The sequence below is a fragment of the Anneissia japonica genome, unplaced genomic scaffold (genome assembly GCF_011630105.1).
Source record: "Anneissia japonica isolate Jap-2015-1 unplaced genomic scaffold, ASM1163010v1 scaffold287836_len1076198_cov165, whole genome shotgun sequence".
NCBI classification, from domain to species: domain Eukaryota; kingdom Metazoa; phylum Echinodermata; class Crinoidea; order Comatulida; family Comatulidae; genus Anneissia; species Anneissia japonica.
The window spans coordinates 81,194-97,365 of NW_022729021.1; the positions used below are offsets into that span (position 1 = coordinate 81,194).

General features: G+C 33.8%; 1 protein-coding gene across 1 annotated transcript in view; it reads left to right on the plus strand.

Moving 5' to 3' along the window:
- Positions 1-15: 15 nt before the first annotated feature.
- Positions 16-16,172, plus strand: part of LOC117114607 (poly(ADP-ribose) glycohydrolase-like) — a gene marked incomplete in the record, with an annotated part of 19,278 nt that continues 3,121 nt past the window's right edge. Inside the window, 15 exon segments of the mRNA XM_033258297.1 lie at positions 16-92; positions 607-736; positions 1,064-1,163; positions 2,449-2,664; positions 3,556-3,754; positions 4,866-4,985; positions 5,829-5,912; positions 7,089-7,256; positions 7,996-8,156; positions 10,164-10,255; positions 11,967-12,103; positions 12,920-13,067; positions 13,679-13,757; positions 14,648-14,756; positions 15,481-15,586. Coding sequence (XP_033114188.1) covers positions 655-736; positions 1,064-1,163; positions 2,449-2,664; positions 3,556-3,754; positions 4,866-4,985; positions 5,829-5,912; positions 7,089-7,256; positions 7,996-8,156; positions 10,164-10,255; positions 11,967-12,103; positions 12,920-13,067; positions 13,679-13,757; positions 14,648-14,756; positions 15,481-15,586 — 1,801 coding nt within the window.

Genomic DNA, 16,172 nt, shown 5'->3' on the forward strand with positions numbered 1-16,172 from the left:
TATGTATTGTAAAGTCAAAGGTCAGCAGCGTTTTATGGATGAATAATCAACAGAGGAAAGTTGTGAAAACATCTTACAAAATTACAATCACAGTAAGGCCTACGTTAATAATATTTATATTAATTCATTTGTAATCAGTAAGGCCCAATAGTATAGCCTAGTCAAACTGCCTTCTTTGGCATAGAATTTGACTTTGTGTCCTCCTAAATGTCTTTGTTGTTGTGTCCGCCTAGCTAGAGGAGACTAGCCTACTCTCTAGAGAGAGACCTACACTGCCTAGGCCTACACTGAGACTGGTGTAGACTAGGCCTAGTTAGGCTAGGTCATGGGCCTAGCCTGGCTGCCCTAGGCCTAGTCACTAGCAGCTGCTGCAGGCTAACTTTGCCTTGCTACTATATAATCTAGGTAGGCTTAGACTAGATACTGCTAGATAGTCTCTGCATATAATTTGCAAACTTTGCGAAGGAAATCATGCACAGCGCAAAAATGAACAGACAATTTAAAAAAAAAGTAATCTTAGGCCTAAGCCTATATACGAAGTCAAGGAACATTTGTTCAGAATTTGTTTGGGTCCTCGATGTTCACGATTCTTAATTTACATTGCAGTAAAGTATGGATTGGATGTACTATTAAGAGAAGCGGATTCATTAGGAAATGAGCGATTCACCTAAAAGGAAACGACTTAAACAGTCAACATTAACTGCAATGTTCAACACAAAGAGTCAACAAAAGCAAAGTAAGTCTTAGCCTTTTTCTAAATTTTATACTATGTTTATATACTAAATAGCAACATTATTATGTTGGAAGTATAGTCAGAGAAAAACTAAATAAAGATAAATAATTTTTTTTTCTTGTTTAGTAGTACTGTAGGGTTTTGCCAAATACGTCTAAAATCTGAGTACGACTAAAAAAGTAAATTGGTAAGGTAGGTCGGTAGAATGCATTGGACAGTGTAAACTACCCTGAAATCTGATTGATAAATGCTATTTATTGATCTGAAATCTGATTGATAAAATTTTCCTTTTATTATTAAATTCAAACTCACCTCTATTGTCTTAAAAAGTTGAAGAAGAAGTATTGAATGAAATTTTTGCACCAAGAGTTGATAGTGAACTACAAAAGCAACAGAGGCAACTGTTAGCAGAGGCAGCGGAAAACCGAAGGTAATTAGAATTAAAATGAAATACTTAATAAAAATATGTAGTATTTTATAATCATAACTATGTTAATGAAGTATTGTTTTGAAGGTTTGCATGGTGAAGTAATAACATATATGTTGAAGCTTGCGGTACACCATGTAGGTAGTTCTGAAAAGAACTGTTGTAGTTGAGAAAGTCTCAACGTTTCGATTGAGGTGCTTCAATCATCTTCAGGAGAATAATATCTGCAGAAATTCCAAGCAGAGCAATATATGTTTGGGTAGAGAGGCTGGTTGGTGATTGGATAGATAAACTGACCAATGAGAAGACTGATAGTGAAAGGCTAAAACAAAAGCCATTGTTCACTGAGACCAAAGATGGGAACGCCCAACCAAAGGCATGGTTCCAGAGGTGGGAAAAGGGTGGGAACGACCAAAAACAAAGGCATAGTTCCAGAGTGGCGGGAAAGGGGCGATGAGAACGACCAAATACAAAGGCATAGTTCCAGTAAGCTTCAACATGTTAATGAATCTTTGATAAACTTTCATAGTTTGTTCTGTTATGTGACAGAAATTAGAATTGTATAGGTGTATTTGTTTTTCATTTTCAATTCAAGCATTGTTAATTTTCATATTCTTTTTTAATACTAGAATTAATATACTTCTGTATTCAATTTTGCCATGCTTTTCATACAAGTATATAAGTACATAAGTTTAATTCTTTTTACATGCAGTATATTATAATAAAATAATGTCATATTCTATGTACATGTGTTTTCTATGTTTTTGTAGTTTTAAAGCAGGTTTTTTTTTTTTATAAAATTCTAATGTTTCAAGTTTGCATATATCTTTCATTTTATATATACAGTTTTATTGACACAACGTGCCTGTGTATAACTTGACATGTGAATATGTATTTTTCGTGGAATTTTAAATAGCTATTTTAATTATGTACATTTGATGCAATTTAGTTAAGTGGCCAAATCAAGTAATTTTATTGAATAATTAATTTAAGATAAATTAAATCAATAAACAAAATTGAAAGTTAACTTTTATGTGCTTTCCTGGCAGCTAATGACTATGGTCTTTTTAATGTACTTGTCAATGTTATGTTTGTTTGATATTTTTCTGAATTGTATTATATTTTGTATATCGTATCTTTTCCTGAATAAATAATAATAGTAATAATATAATAATATCTCTAGTTATATTATTTTTTAGCAAGTATTGCTTTTTAATGTTGATTTAACAATTGTATCACACATCAACGCTGCTTTCATTACATAATTTGATTATTTCTCTTTCATTAGGAATCGTAAATCTTCCCCAAGCGCTATTAATAACAAGTGCAGTGATAATAGTAAACCAGACCGATTAGTGCATTACACAGACAGTAGGAAATCATCTGCCAATGAGAAAAAGATCCCTTCCCATGATGTACCTTCGACATCAGCAGCTGCAGCTAGTGCGTCGACCCCACCGACCTTGGAGTATGACTTTGAAGAATCTCCTGTTTTATTTTCAGAGTATGATTTACTTTTTTTTAATGTGATATTCTTTGATATGTTGTTTAAACTTCTTGTTTACTTTTCCTTTTTATGTACCTCATTAAGATGGAGATCCACTAACCTACGCATGCACAGGAACAGTAGTGTATCAGATGGTGCGCTGTGGCACCTTATTTTGCATGTCAGTGCCCCCCTCACTTAATATTTACCTTCAACCCTCCTCCATCAGCTCCCCCTATTTCAAGACTCAAGAAGTGGCATAATAGACCATAAAACACCAATTACTATGCAGAGATGATTATTATTTTATTTTGGGATAACTCAGGTTTTCTGCATGCATAGCACCATAAACACCGTATCAGGGTTCGAATTTCCTCAAAATGCTCCATCAGAAAATAGTTGCTGGGGGCTATGTCTTTTACTACAGCAATTTATTCTTTTACAGCAACAACCTTTGTAATTTTTTTTTATGAAAAGGCCTGTTCCATAAATGAAATTGTGTAATTCATTGCTAGGCCTGGTGACCCGACATCAAAAAGCTTGCTGTCGAGCCTGGGATTTACAAAAGTAGTGGAAGGCCCTTTCTACAGCGATTACTGTCGGTGCTGTAGGGAAATTCAAACTCTGAGTATCTCATCGTTATAAATATAAAATCTATATTTCTATATAAATCAGCTTTGCTGCATACCACCATAAACACCTTATCTATTTGTATGTATTTTATATCTATTTGTATGTATTTCATATTTCTATATATATTTATATATATTTCTGTATTTAAATATAACTCAGTATGCTATCAAGTTGCCCTATCCTAGAAATTGGTTAAAAGTAAACATCACAAACTGTTCCAGCTTTATTACTATTTCCAATGATAATTTATAGTCAATGTTTTTTTTTTATTTTAAGTTCAGAGCCTCTTTCAAGTCAAAGTCAGCATTTAGAAGACAGTAACCAATCAACCCAGCTTGTGGTACCATCACCTCCTCCAACACTTACCAGGGAGAAGAGCTACGGAGTGCCTTACAGCAACTTGAATAGGAAACCTGAAAGCAGTGCAAAGTTACCGCAGCTAGCATCAACCCCAGATCACACACTGTTATTTAGGGTAAGGAATGCTATTTTGTATAATGATTGATTGATTGATTGATTGACTGATTGATTGATTGACTGATTGATTGATTGATTGACTGATTGATTGATTGACTGATTGATTGATTGATTGATTGATTGATTGATTGAATTTGTTCAGTTAAAAGAATTACAGCCCACAAAATTTCATATGAATTGTTTATAGAAGGGTCCATATAAAATACATATAAACAGTAATTAGACAATTAACACTTTACAGACTAAGAACTCTTATTTATATACAGCTACCTTTTCTACTTCATCAGAATACAGGTAATAGAGAGTAAAAATAGAGTAGCATAAACTGAGTCAACAACAGAATAGCAATTAATTCCAAATGAAATGTGTTTTAACACATAAAACATTCCATCCTCCTGCTTTCTTCATATTTTTTTTTTGGACCAAGCTTGATTAAAGCAATCTATTTCTTATTCTTGGCTCTCATTGTAGGTCATCATGTTGTATCATGTATGTATTTGCAATAAAGAGAGATATATATGTGGCAAAGACAAGCCAAACTCGTGGCAGTTCGTTTTTCGGAGATAAGGCCAAAAAAAATATGTTGTGTTGCCCTCCGCGACCAACCAAAATTTTCCAAAAAATCAGGTCAGCATTTTCTCAAATATTGTTCTGTATGTTTGAATGCTTGTAACTTCATAAGGAAATGTTGGATTTAAATGATTCTTTTACCATTTTATAGCTCTCATTTTACTGTTTAACCCTGTAATAATAGCCAAAAATCAATTTTTGCGACCAGTGACTGGTTTGGCTTGACTTTGCCACATAATTATATTTGTTCCATGAGGAATTTCTTGCAGGTGTACTTTCACTGAAAAGGGTTATTACGTTTTTATGTATGCTTGTTATGTTAACCATTTAACAATATTATTTCATGTTTATTGAGCAAGAATATCCCATATTTAGTTAGATTCTTGGGTTGTACAAAATATTAAATTAGATTTTAAATCAGAAACACATGGATGCATTTGATGTAGTTTGTTATTGTTACTGTTATAACTATTTTGCATTCTTGTTGCTGCTGTTGCTATCATTATCATTGTTATCATTATTTTATTTTCTTCTCCCAGCCACATATTCGGCCTGGCAGTGCCCCTCGTCCATACCCTGATACCTACCAAGACCATTGGAATAACAACTTTGTACGAATGCCATGCTCAAGAGAAAATCTATATCCCTTTCAAGATGAGGTACGGTAGATTTTAACTGTAAATTATGTTTTTAGATTAATATGATAATTTAATTATTGATATCATATATTATTATAAGACTGTATGATTACAAAGAATCGACAATCATCAGGCACGTCTAATGGCTGAGCGGTTAAGGCAGGAGCCCGGATAAGGACTATAAACAGTAGGCCCAGTGTATGTAATTGGCTCATGTACACTTAAGAAACCCTGTACATCTTTAAGACGAGTAGGGGTTACCCCTTTGTACTGGTCCATCTCACAGCCCCTGTCCTCATTCAGTACGACAGGTGATCTTTACTAGAATGGAAAACAATAAGAAAATGGTAGCACTTTATAGACTAGTTGAAAATTGTATTGTCACAAGCTTTCGTGTACACAGTACACTTCTTCAGGTGAATGATAAGAGGAGCAACATGCAATCGAATATTAAAGGTCTAAAACAAAAGGCAAGTAATAAAAACAATGGAGGTATTAACATAACAATGAAATCATTCCCTGTATGACAATACAATTTTCAACTAGTCTATAAAGTGCTACCATTTTCTTATTGTTTGATTACTGTTAAGACTAGTATGGCTCACCATATTATTTATTAGAATGGAAAAAGAAGAATTAAAAGGATGTCTAATAATATTTTAATTATTGACTTTTTTATTTACTTCTTTATACTTATATATTTTAAATGTACTGTGACAACTTTGTAATAAACAAACAAAGAGTAATGACAAAGAAACAATAAACAATAAAAAAACCATGAAAAGGAAGAGAAATTCCTACCGAAAAAAAAAAATAAATAGATGGTTGTACAAGATGTCTGTAAAGATGAAATTTTGTTTGCAGAATGGGCAGAAAATATTGATCAGCCGCTGGGAAATGATTAAGTCTACACTTCTGCAAGGAGTTAGCAACTCACTTGATCTAGAAGTAGGTATTATTATTATTATTATTATTATTATTATTATTATTATTATTATTATTATTATTATTATTATTATTATTGTTATTATTATTATTATTATTATTTGTATTATTATTGATATTTATTATTAAAATATTATTATTATTATTATTATTATTATTATTATTATCACTTAGACAATGGAGAAATTAGAGAACAATTAGAAAAACGATGTTGAGGGGAAAATAAAATTACATTAAGGGGAAAATAACACAAAATGTATTCCCCTTAAGTCCGACTTATTTATTATTTTTATTTTTATTGTTATTTATTATTATTATTATTATTATTATTATTATTATTATTATTATTATTATTATTATTATTATTAGTTTTATTGTTATTGTTGTTATTATTTTTATTATTATTACTAGTAAATTATGTGCATTATGATAGACTTGACACCAAGAGTAGAGTATAGTAAAAAACAATGCATAACCAACTTTATGGAGATGGGCTCGCTTTCCAAAAGTTACATGATTTTTTTTCTAATTCAAGAAATGTACAGTACTCCAGTGCCAAAGCTTTATATGGAGACTGGTTTAATAAATCAAGTCAAATCTAAATTATTTTGTCAATTTTAAAATATAATATAATACAAAAAGGAATAAAAACTGGCCGCAGAGAGAGAAATCCTAAAGAAGAAAATCAAGCTGTTGTAGATCTCCAATTGTACTGTTTGTATTTGAAAACCATTGCATAAATATGAGATAACCTTATATCTTGATATAAAAGAATTTTCCTACTTATAAAATTTAAGATAGATAAATCATATTATACTGGAGAAGACAACCAATAGAGTGCATACCTCTGCCCTGCGCCAGAATACAGTACAAAAAATTGAGTGGTATCTTTCTTTGATTGTTAAGTGCCATTCCACTAAATTTTATGATGATTCATTCATTAGTTTTTGAGTAATCTTGCTAACAGACAGACAGTAATACAGGCAGCATTGAATATAACCTCCTTGGCGGAGATAGTAAAAGGTAAAAGGGTAAAGATTGTAACCCGAAGCTCTGGGCTCACAGGCCCATCTCTCTTTCCTTGGCGTTTGGGTCAGACTGCAAGATGATTTGCTCTGATAGATTGATCACTTCCTCTAAATTATAATAAGTTATTTATCAGGTCTTTCTGGTGTTTAGGTTGCTGTGTTGAAGTACAATGCAAGGTACTGTAACAAGTGGAACTTCCGTGGTTTACACAGTTTCTTTGGTGAAGTACTAGATGAGGATGAACAAGATCATTTTTTTCAAGTGACTATGCCAGCCATCATAGATCTAGCACTTCAACTACCGAATATATGCACTCAGGTAAACATTGCTGTTTTATATATTGTCTTGATCATAATCGTCATCATTATCATTATCACTGGCTTTACTCTGATTATTATAACCACCATCATCGTTATCATCATAAGTCAACATCATCATCTTTTTCACCACCATGGTTATAATCATCATCAATGTCTTTTAAGAAGTGGTTTGGCACAACAGGAACAGTTTGGTTTCCAGCCTCTTACAATCCCTTGCTGTGCATTTTGATTGTGTCCTTGAGCAAGGCACTTTATTTGCATTGCTTCTCTCCACCTGGGAGTGGTTCGAGTGCAAAATGTGCTGATATACTTCATGCTTCAATCTATGGAATTCCATCCATAGGCATTGTTCCAATGACTGGGTTAATAATGTAGAAAAGCGCTTTTCAGTCTGTATCAGTTACATATCTTTAGCATTGTTAGCTTTAGTTGACCTACTAGAATAGATTTTTTTGTCTTCTGTACAGCGCATAGGAACCACATTTTATGCGCTCTATGCGTCTCCAACCATTACCATTACCATTATTAATATACTATTTACCACCATTATCATTTCACCATTGTCATCATAAGTCAACATCATCACCATCATCATCATCATAGTCATCTTCTTGATCATCATTCATGAGAACAAAACAAGGGAATGTTCTTTTGTTTTATTTGAACACCAACACAATTGAGCTAATATTTGGTTATTTCTGGACTTTTTAACATATTATTTCTCATATTTTTGGTAGAGCCCACCACTTTTAAAGTGCCAGAAGAACCATTCTATCACAATGACCCAGAAACAAGTCGCTAGTCTACTCGCCAATGCTTTCTTTTGTACATTTCCAAGACGAAATGCTCAACAGAAAAAGTCTGAGTACTCGAGGTTTCCTGATATAAACTTCAACAGGTAAGTTCACTGTACATATCTTCACTTGTACATATCTTGAAATACTGTACTAGGTCGAATTGAATGGTCTTCAGGCAGTCTTAAGACTGCCTGTTAAGACCTGTTAAGACCTGCCTCCTGTGTAATATTACAGTAGTGTTACAGCGAAACTCTGTGTGCTTCAGTATCGCAAAAAATAGGCATGATTATACTGAACATTTTCTGCAGTCTGTTGTTTGATCACAGTGTTCATAAAACGCCGTGGCATAGCTACGGGCAGTGCAGCCAGTGCAAAGTACTGAAGCCCAGGTCTATTAGGGGCCCATTCATAAATAAATCTTTAAATAATAATTTCCCAACTTAACTTTTTTGAATAATAAAACAGCTAGCAGGCCCTCAACATTATTAGGTTTTTAGAGGAGTAATAATTAATTACCGTATTGATTTCTAATCAGTGGTGCATTCAAGGGTGCCCCAGCCGGCTTTCCCCCTCCCTAATTTTTGCAAAATTGTAAAAGAAATGGGAAAAAAGGAAATTACATTAAAATTTAAGTCTGTGAATGCCATTTCCGGCCATCTAGTGGTGCTATAATCATAAATTGTCTTACCTCAGCCCTTAACCTGTGGAAATCCCTCCCTGGCCCCTCTGTTTTGAATTCCGTAACCCACCACTGTAATTGTTTCTTGATTATGTTAGAACAGCTGCTGAGACCGATTATCATTAGTTTTACTACTAGCCTAGGCCATTAGAAGTAGGGAGTAAAAGGAGCCTTATGATGAATTTTCTGAGAACTTTAGAACATCAAAAGGTCTGGCAATCTAATCTTGCACTGGGGACCTTTTGCACCTACCTACACCTACTGTTCAAATCCTACTGCTACAGCAGTACAGTGTAACCTAGAAATCAATCAATCAATCAAAGTAACATTTATTTAATTCCTTTTCAATTCGTACAAAAATATAATACAAAGATCAGAACAAATTCATGAGAAAAAGAAAAAGGCACAGACCCAGGAAGAAAAATCATCTTGTGACGAGTCAGCCTAAAACAAAAAGACAAAGGGAGACACAAAAAACAAACAGAAAAGAAATAGTAGGGACACAGACAAAGAAGACACACGCACACAAAAAGAAAGCAACATTTCAAATTGGACCAAGACAGCGAACATTAGTTAGTGAAGAAAAAGAAGATAAGGAAGTTGACTTATACAGTATTAATAACTAGAAATAATGTGTTTCTTGAGCTGGATTGAAAATGAGTTTTTATGGAATCGAAAACTAGGGGAGGTAGAGAATTCCATAGCTAGCTTCGGGCCAGTAAATCTAATGTTATGTTGAAAATAGTTAGTCTTATGATTTGGGAATGTATACATCATATCTACCTCGAGTACAGTAATTGTGTAGAGAGAAATTAGATTTGAAGATGAGGTACACAGAGGTACTTTGATAAAATGGAGTGAGAGGATGCATACATAAAAATACCTTATTTGAGAGAGTTGGTGTCAGGGAGTTTGAGCAAATTTAAAATGGAGAATAAACTAGAGGAACGAGACTGCGGTGGAGTGCCAGATATAATCCTGATGGCCTTTGTTTGAATAAATCAAAGTTGATTTAAATAAGAGGGGTAGGTATGGTGTTAAGATAGTAAAATACATATTCCAAGTATCGAAATGCACGCCATCATGTTGGGATTCAATATTTCAACATTAATTATGTCATCATCAGGAATGGTGTTGGTCTTTACCAGGCCTACAGTGTGAAAATTAGACCAGGAAGTGGAACTTTTTTTTTATAATTGTTACAGGAAATCCTGTTTTTTTTATGTAGATAATTTATGTTGCACCTAGGGCACAAAAAATTGCGCAATTGCTTAACATTTGACCCAAACTCACAACCCTTTGAAAATTCTGTGCTGTACTACTTTGCTGCATACATAGTGCCTCCACATTTAAACATTTACAGCGATCTCAACCCCTGATTTTCACTTTTACTATTAATACTACTGTACACCTTTCTTATTGTATATAGATTGTTTGAGGGAAGTCAAGCTGGTATTCATCCAACCAAAGCAGAGAAACTTAAATGTATTCTCAACTATTTCAGGAGAATCACTACTACAGGTCTGAACCCATCCCAATGAATTTGCATCTGAAGATGATTAATATATATGTGTAAATCACTTGGGAATGGATGGGGCCCAAGTTTTCGCCGCGAAGATTTGGAACAGAATCGGTGCATAAAAAATACTTTTTCTTTCAAGTACGCTTCAGTTCTTTAATAAAAATACTAAAAAATTATAGTTAATAGGTTTTGGTACTAAGCAGTCTTCCGAAAAATTAAGTTTATTTTATATCGATCCCGAAATAAATGTAGGGCTTAGGCTGGCTCTATCTGCAACACTGCAGGGTATGTACTGTATGTGTGTTGTGTTGGGTGGGCGTCTGTGTGTAGTGGTGGTTGTGACTCTGCGGTATTAGGCCTAGTTACGCATGTATAGATGGAGCCCAGCGAGGCAGGATTTAATGTTTTTTTCATGGCATTATGTACCAGTTATTATAGGCTAGACATATATAAATGCCGACTTAAAACATGTAGTATGATTTACTAAGTAAATTAAAATATATATATATATATATTTTTTAATTTTTCAGTAAAATGTGTGAATCTTGCAAGTTGCAGTTACCTTGCTAGAATTCTATGTTCTTTGATGAGATGTAATAAATCAGCCGTAGCCTCTAACATGCCAATCAACCAAGCAAAGCCTTGTTGACTGCTGCCAAGAACGCTTTACTAGCTAATGCTAAATAAATAATATAATATTTATAAATTTATATTTTACGCCAACTGCAATATGTAAACAAATGTAAAATTGTTAAATAAAAGTAAACAAATTTATGAAAATTGTTTGTTTTCGTCATTTTGTGTAATACTTTCATGTTGCACAGCGCGTTGTAAGGCGTCACAGCGCGTCGCTACAGGAGGCTTTATGAAAAAAATCTCCCTATTTTTTGGTTTTCAAACTTGGGATCTATGTATTCATATCCATCCATATTAACATATCCATATACACATCCATCCATATTGATATTGATATTCATACTCAACTTTATGTTTACAATTCAACTTTTCAGAGATAGTTTGTTCATTGTACTATATATATTTTTGTTTAGTCTTTCATGTATATTATTTTTTAAGTGCAATTAATATTTGTTTTTATTTATTCCGTACTGTATTATTTGTGTAGTTAAGCATCAAGGAAACCAAAGTTAATGTTTATCTTGGTTTGTGTAAATAAAATTTATCTTATCTTATATCCATATCCATAGCCATGTCCCCAGGCCTATTGATTTCCATGTCCATATCCATATTGATATTCATATTCATATCTATATGTATAAATATTCATATCAACCAGGTCCTAAAAAAATCTGTTTTCCAAAGTCAAACACATTTTTAAACTCTTTTCATGCATCTGTTATTTCTTAATTATATAAAAACACTTATGCCTTTTTCATAAAGGTAACCCTAAATAATTGCAATACTTAATAATGATGGTCTTGATGGGTACTTGTTGGAAGAACATAATTTAAATAAAAACTGATTTATTGATAATTTTAAGGCAGCTTAAAAAACCTGCCTTCTGTACTTTTATTAAATTTTTTCTTCCGGCATTTTCATTTTTATTGTTTAAGTGCATTGAGGCTTTAGTATAATGCGCTATATATGCCCAAATTATTATTATTATTAATCGATAAACTGCTTGATGATTGGTCAATTGTTTAATTGATTGATATATTAATTAATATGATTTTTCATTGTTTACTTTCCCAGAGCCCACTGGCACTATAACCTTCAGACGATGTGCAATAGACAGGTTTCCTGAGTGGAGTACAAGCACTGCAAGGCTTCGCGATCTACATGTTAGTACAGAGGGAACCATAGAAGACAACGGTCGAGGAATGTTACAGGTAAAACAGAACATCAATATGTCTGGTTTGATATGTGTAATGCCAGTTGGTATGTGCATTTTTCTAAAATTTATCCTGGCCATTAGATCAAATGGTTTTGAAATGCATACAGCACAGATGGGCAAAGTGCGGCCCGCGGATTTTTTTTTTACGGCGCGCGAAAATGAATTACTATATGTGCGGCACGCCAAGCAACAGTGGCTAGAAAACACCATGTTTTTTACGGCATATTACGGCAACACCGACATATGTATAAAGTAATATTAAAACTGAGAATAAAGTGGTGTAAAAGCAGTGCTTGGAGGTTTTTGGAAGCTCGCTAGAAACATCAAAGTTTGTGTGTGGCCCTCAGTGTTAAAATCAAAAATTCACTTTGGCCCTCCGACCAAATTTTATGCCTACCCCGACATACAGTTTTGTGTTCTCTGCCATTTTCTGTATGGGTTGGTAGGCTAGTGCAAGCTTTTTAATCTTTTAGGTGAGAGATTTAAGCTGTTCATTCTGTGTACAAAAATATGGCTTATATTCCTTTAAGGTTGCAGTAAGCTCTTTGTCTCCCATTGTCTATGACCTGTTCATTACTAGAAGGGACCACAGTGGAATTCAGTTTCGTAACTTCAATGGGACATCCTTGGTATGTTTCGCACTCCAAATTCAAATGTACCTTAAGAAAAAATTCATGTGGCCAAAACTGTAAATTTGTAAAGCAAGACATAAGAGAGTGTCACCCAGATGTGTACAACAATTCATCATCAGTTTTTACCTACTGAATCAATTGAATATTATTCACAATTATTTTTTATTTTTTTGTTTTAGATGGATTTTGCCAACAAGTTTGTCGGTGGTGGTGTATTAGGATTTGGAAGCGTGCAAGAGGAGATTCGGTTTTTAATTTGTCCAGAGCTACTTGTGTCCAGACTGTTTACAGAAGTGCTAGATGATAATGAATGTCTTTTAATTACAGGTATGCACTGTACATTGATGGATACATAATATATGTAATGATATTTCCTAATATGTATGCTCATCCCTCCACCCCTCCCCTTTTTCTTTTTTTTTTTTATTCTGCTATGCTAACTGCATCATTGTAGATATATAAGGCCATGGGGTGACATGATGTGTCTATCACTAACAGTGCCACTAGCAAAATTTAAGACAACGAAAGCTTTTCTAGTTTTTATGTACAGTACCGATCACGAGCAGTGCACTTTGTCGGACACGCAGACTGCGGGCGGTATATGCAGGCAAAATCAGCCCGCTATGCCCGTAGGCCAGATTTTCTTACAACTTTTTTTTGCCATGCTGTAGTAGTCAAACCGCAGGTGATGTGTTGCCCGAAGGCTAATTGCATTACTTTAATCATGACAAAGGAAAAAAATCGAGGGCGATCTGCCCACTGGGTTGCCGCCACCTTTAATGTCATCACTATTTCTTTATTTACTACCATGGTGTGGAGTAGTTTCAAGTTTTACAATTTTTCTAATTAAAAATTAACCTATGATATATTAAAATTACTAAAATAATTTGTGTTGAATTGGTTGTAAAATTATGTATAATTATTGGTATTTTTTACAGGTGCTGAACGGTATAGTGACTATACAGGTTACGCTAATTCTTTCAAATGGGCTGGAAATCATGTTGACAACACTTCAAGGTATAATATCCATTCAAGTTTGTTTAACAGAACTGTCATTCTTTAAAAGAAAAAAGTGCTTATTATGTTCTTTCTGGTTTTCAATATCTTCAATTCCTCAATTTTCTCTGTAATCTGTAGACCTATCCTGTGTCAAATCACATTGCAGTAGTAGGTGAATAGCCAAACAATTGAAAATCCATTAAATTTTAATCTATAGCATTATAATTTATAGTGGTTAATATGCTTGCCTTCAAATTCTTCCAAGTGTTAGGATTTTTTGTTCATTTTTAAAAATAAGTTTACACTCTTTGTCTCCTAATGAGACATAGTAAATAGAGAATCATAGACCTTTTTTTTATAACACGTTGACTGACAGAATTTCTTTTAAGGTTCCTTCCTGTGTTCCAAAAAATGTTTACACGCACACACATTTTTGAAATTTTATCTAGTCATATATCATCAAAATGATATGTCTAATAAATTAACGGGAAAATATTAGGGGACGACAAACTCTTCGACGGCACTGTGACAGCAGTTTTTATTGACTATGCCAAAAGTTTTCTCGTCCGCTTTTTGCATGGGTTGGTATATGTTCAAAAAGATGCCCCCACTTGTGCCGTTCAAGTGTATTGCTAGCAACATAACACAATAAAGATACATACGTTATTTGTATGTTATCGTCTTGGTGTATCTTCCTCGAACTACCAGCCATTAAGTCTGTGGTTCTACAATGTATAACAAAGAAGTAATAAATGCTGGAATGTTACCCCGATTTTGTATACCTGATATGTGTGTGTAGTCATCCCTGGCGCCATCATCTACACCCTGCGGGTGGCAGCCAAAGTGTTAAATAGTTTTAATGAATGTTAAAAAAAGTAAATGTAAATTTTTGTTGTTTTTTATGGTAGAGATGATTGGGGGCGCCGTTGTACTGAAATTGTAGCTGTTGATGCTCTTGTCTTCCATTCCAAAGCAGCTCAGTATAAGACTAATCTTCTCACAAGAGAGATTAATAAAGTAAGTGTAAAATGAAATTATTGTGAGTTCTGTATATGCCTGATGATAGAAGAGCCTGTGCGGCCTCTTGTATTTGAAAAAAAAAAGGTGTTTCCATGTACTATTATATACTACCATTTTGATACAGATGTGCTTTTCCATACTTTCATTGCTGGCTATATATTTATTTCTTGTTAAACCATGGTTTTTCTGTACGTTTCAGTTACGGTCAGTTGTTATTTTTATTATGTCAATAAAATAAATATAAAAATTTATAAGAATAAAATGTAGGGCATAACATCCTAAAGCTCTAACTGGTTGTTAAGCATTTGTACGATCTATTATAACAAAATAACGAATAACAAGTATGCAGGGTCCCAAGTCTTCCGGAACCCCCGGGAGTCTCCCGGAAACCGACATGGTCACCCGCACTCCCGCAAACAAGCAAAAATCTCAGAGAAATTCAGTAAAAAACAAATCTTTTTACAGTATTTCATTTAGGTCTAAAGTTTGGTTGTCGATTGTTTTTTTGCATCCGGGCTGTTAAAAGTGCCTATTCTAAAAAATGTCATCACCTCATCCCCAATCATGGTTGGCCTGAGGTGGCCCTACATTTGGTACCTACACTTCTTCCACATAGAATATATAGCGCCCCCAATGTCATTAAACGAATCTCCCGGAAGTGGGTTCTTCCAACTTGGGACCCCTCTTGGCACATGTAACATTTCCCTCTTTCTTATATCAGGCGTATTGTGGTTTTAATGACAATACAACACCAGTCAAGAATCGTTCAGCTGTTGCTACTGGTAACTGGGGATGTGGAGCATTTGGAGGGGACCCTAGGCTGAAGGGTAAGTATGTAAAATAGTATTTTGATAATTGCATGTTAGACCAAATTTGTACAAATAATATGTTGTAATAATAGTACTTTTTACTACAACCCACATTGTAGTGGTAGGGTGATGGTCACAGTTGTGGCGGTAATGCAATGGTGGTGGGGGTGATGGTCACAGTATGATGATAGTGGCAATGGTGATGATAATGAGTACTTAATCATAATAGTAAACATAATAATAATAATTTAAATGATAATAATAATATTAATTTATTTCAAATAACTTTTAGAAAATGCACCATTTTTTTTTTAATTGCTTATCTTTAAAAACTAAATGTAGCCAGATACTCGGTGCATCGTACAACAGTTGTAAAAGAAATCATTGTCTGCTTTCTGTGAGGGTTGGACAACAAGATGCTTCTGCCGAATGTTGATGGCAGCCTAAATAGATCGTCATTAGGGCAAAAAAAAAAATTGTGTTGGCCACGTTTTGGGAAAATCCAAAAAATGGGTAGGTCGGTAGGAAAACTTTTTTTTTTTTAAACTAAAAAGTAGAAAATACGCAAATAATACAACAATTTTGGATTCGCATCACATACCAT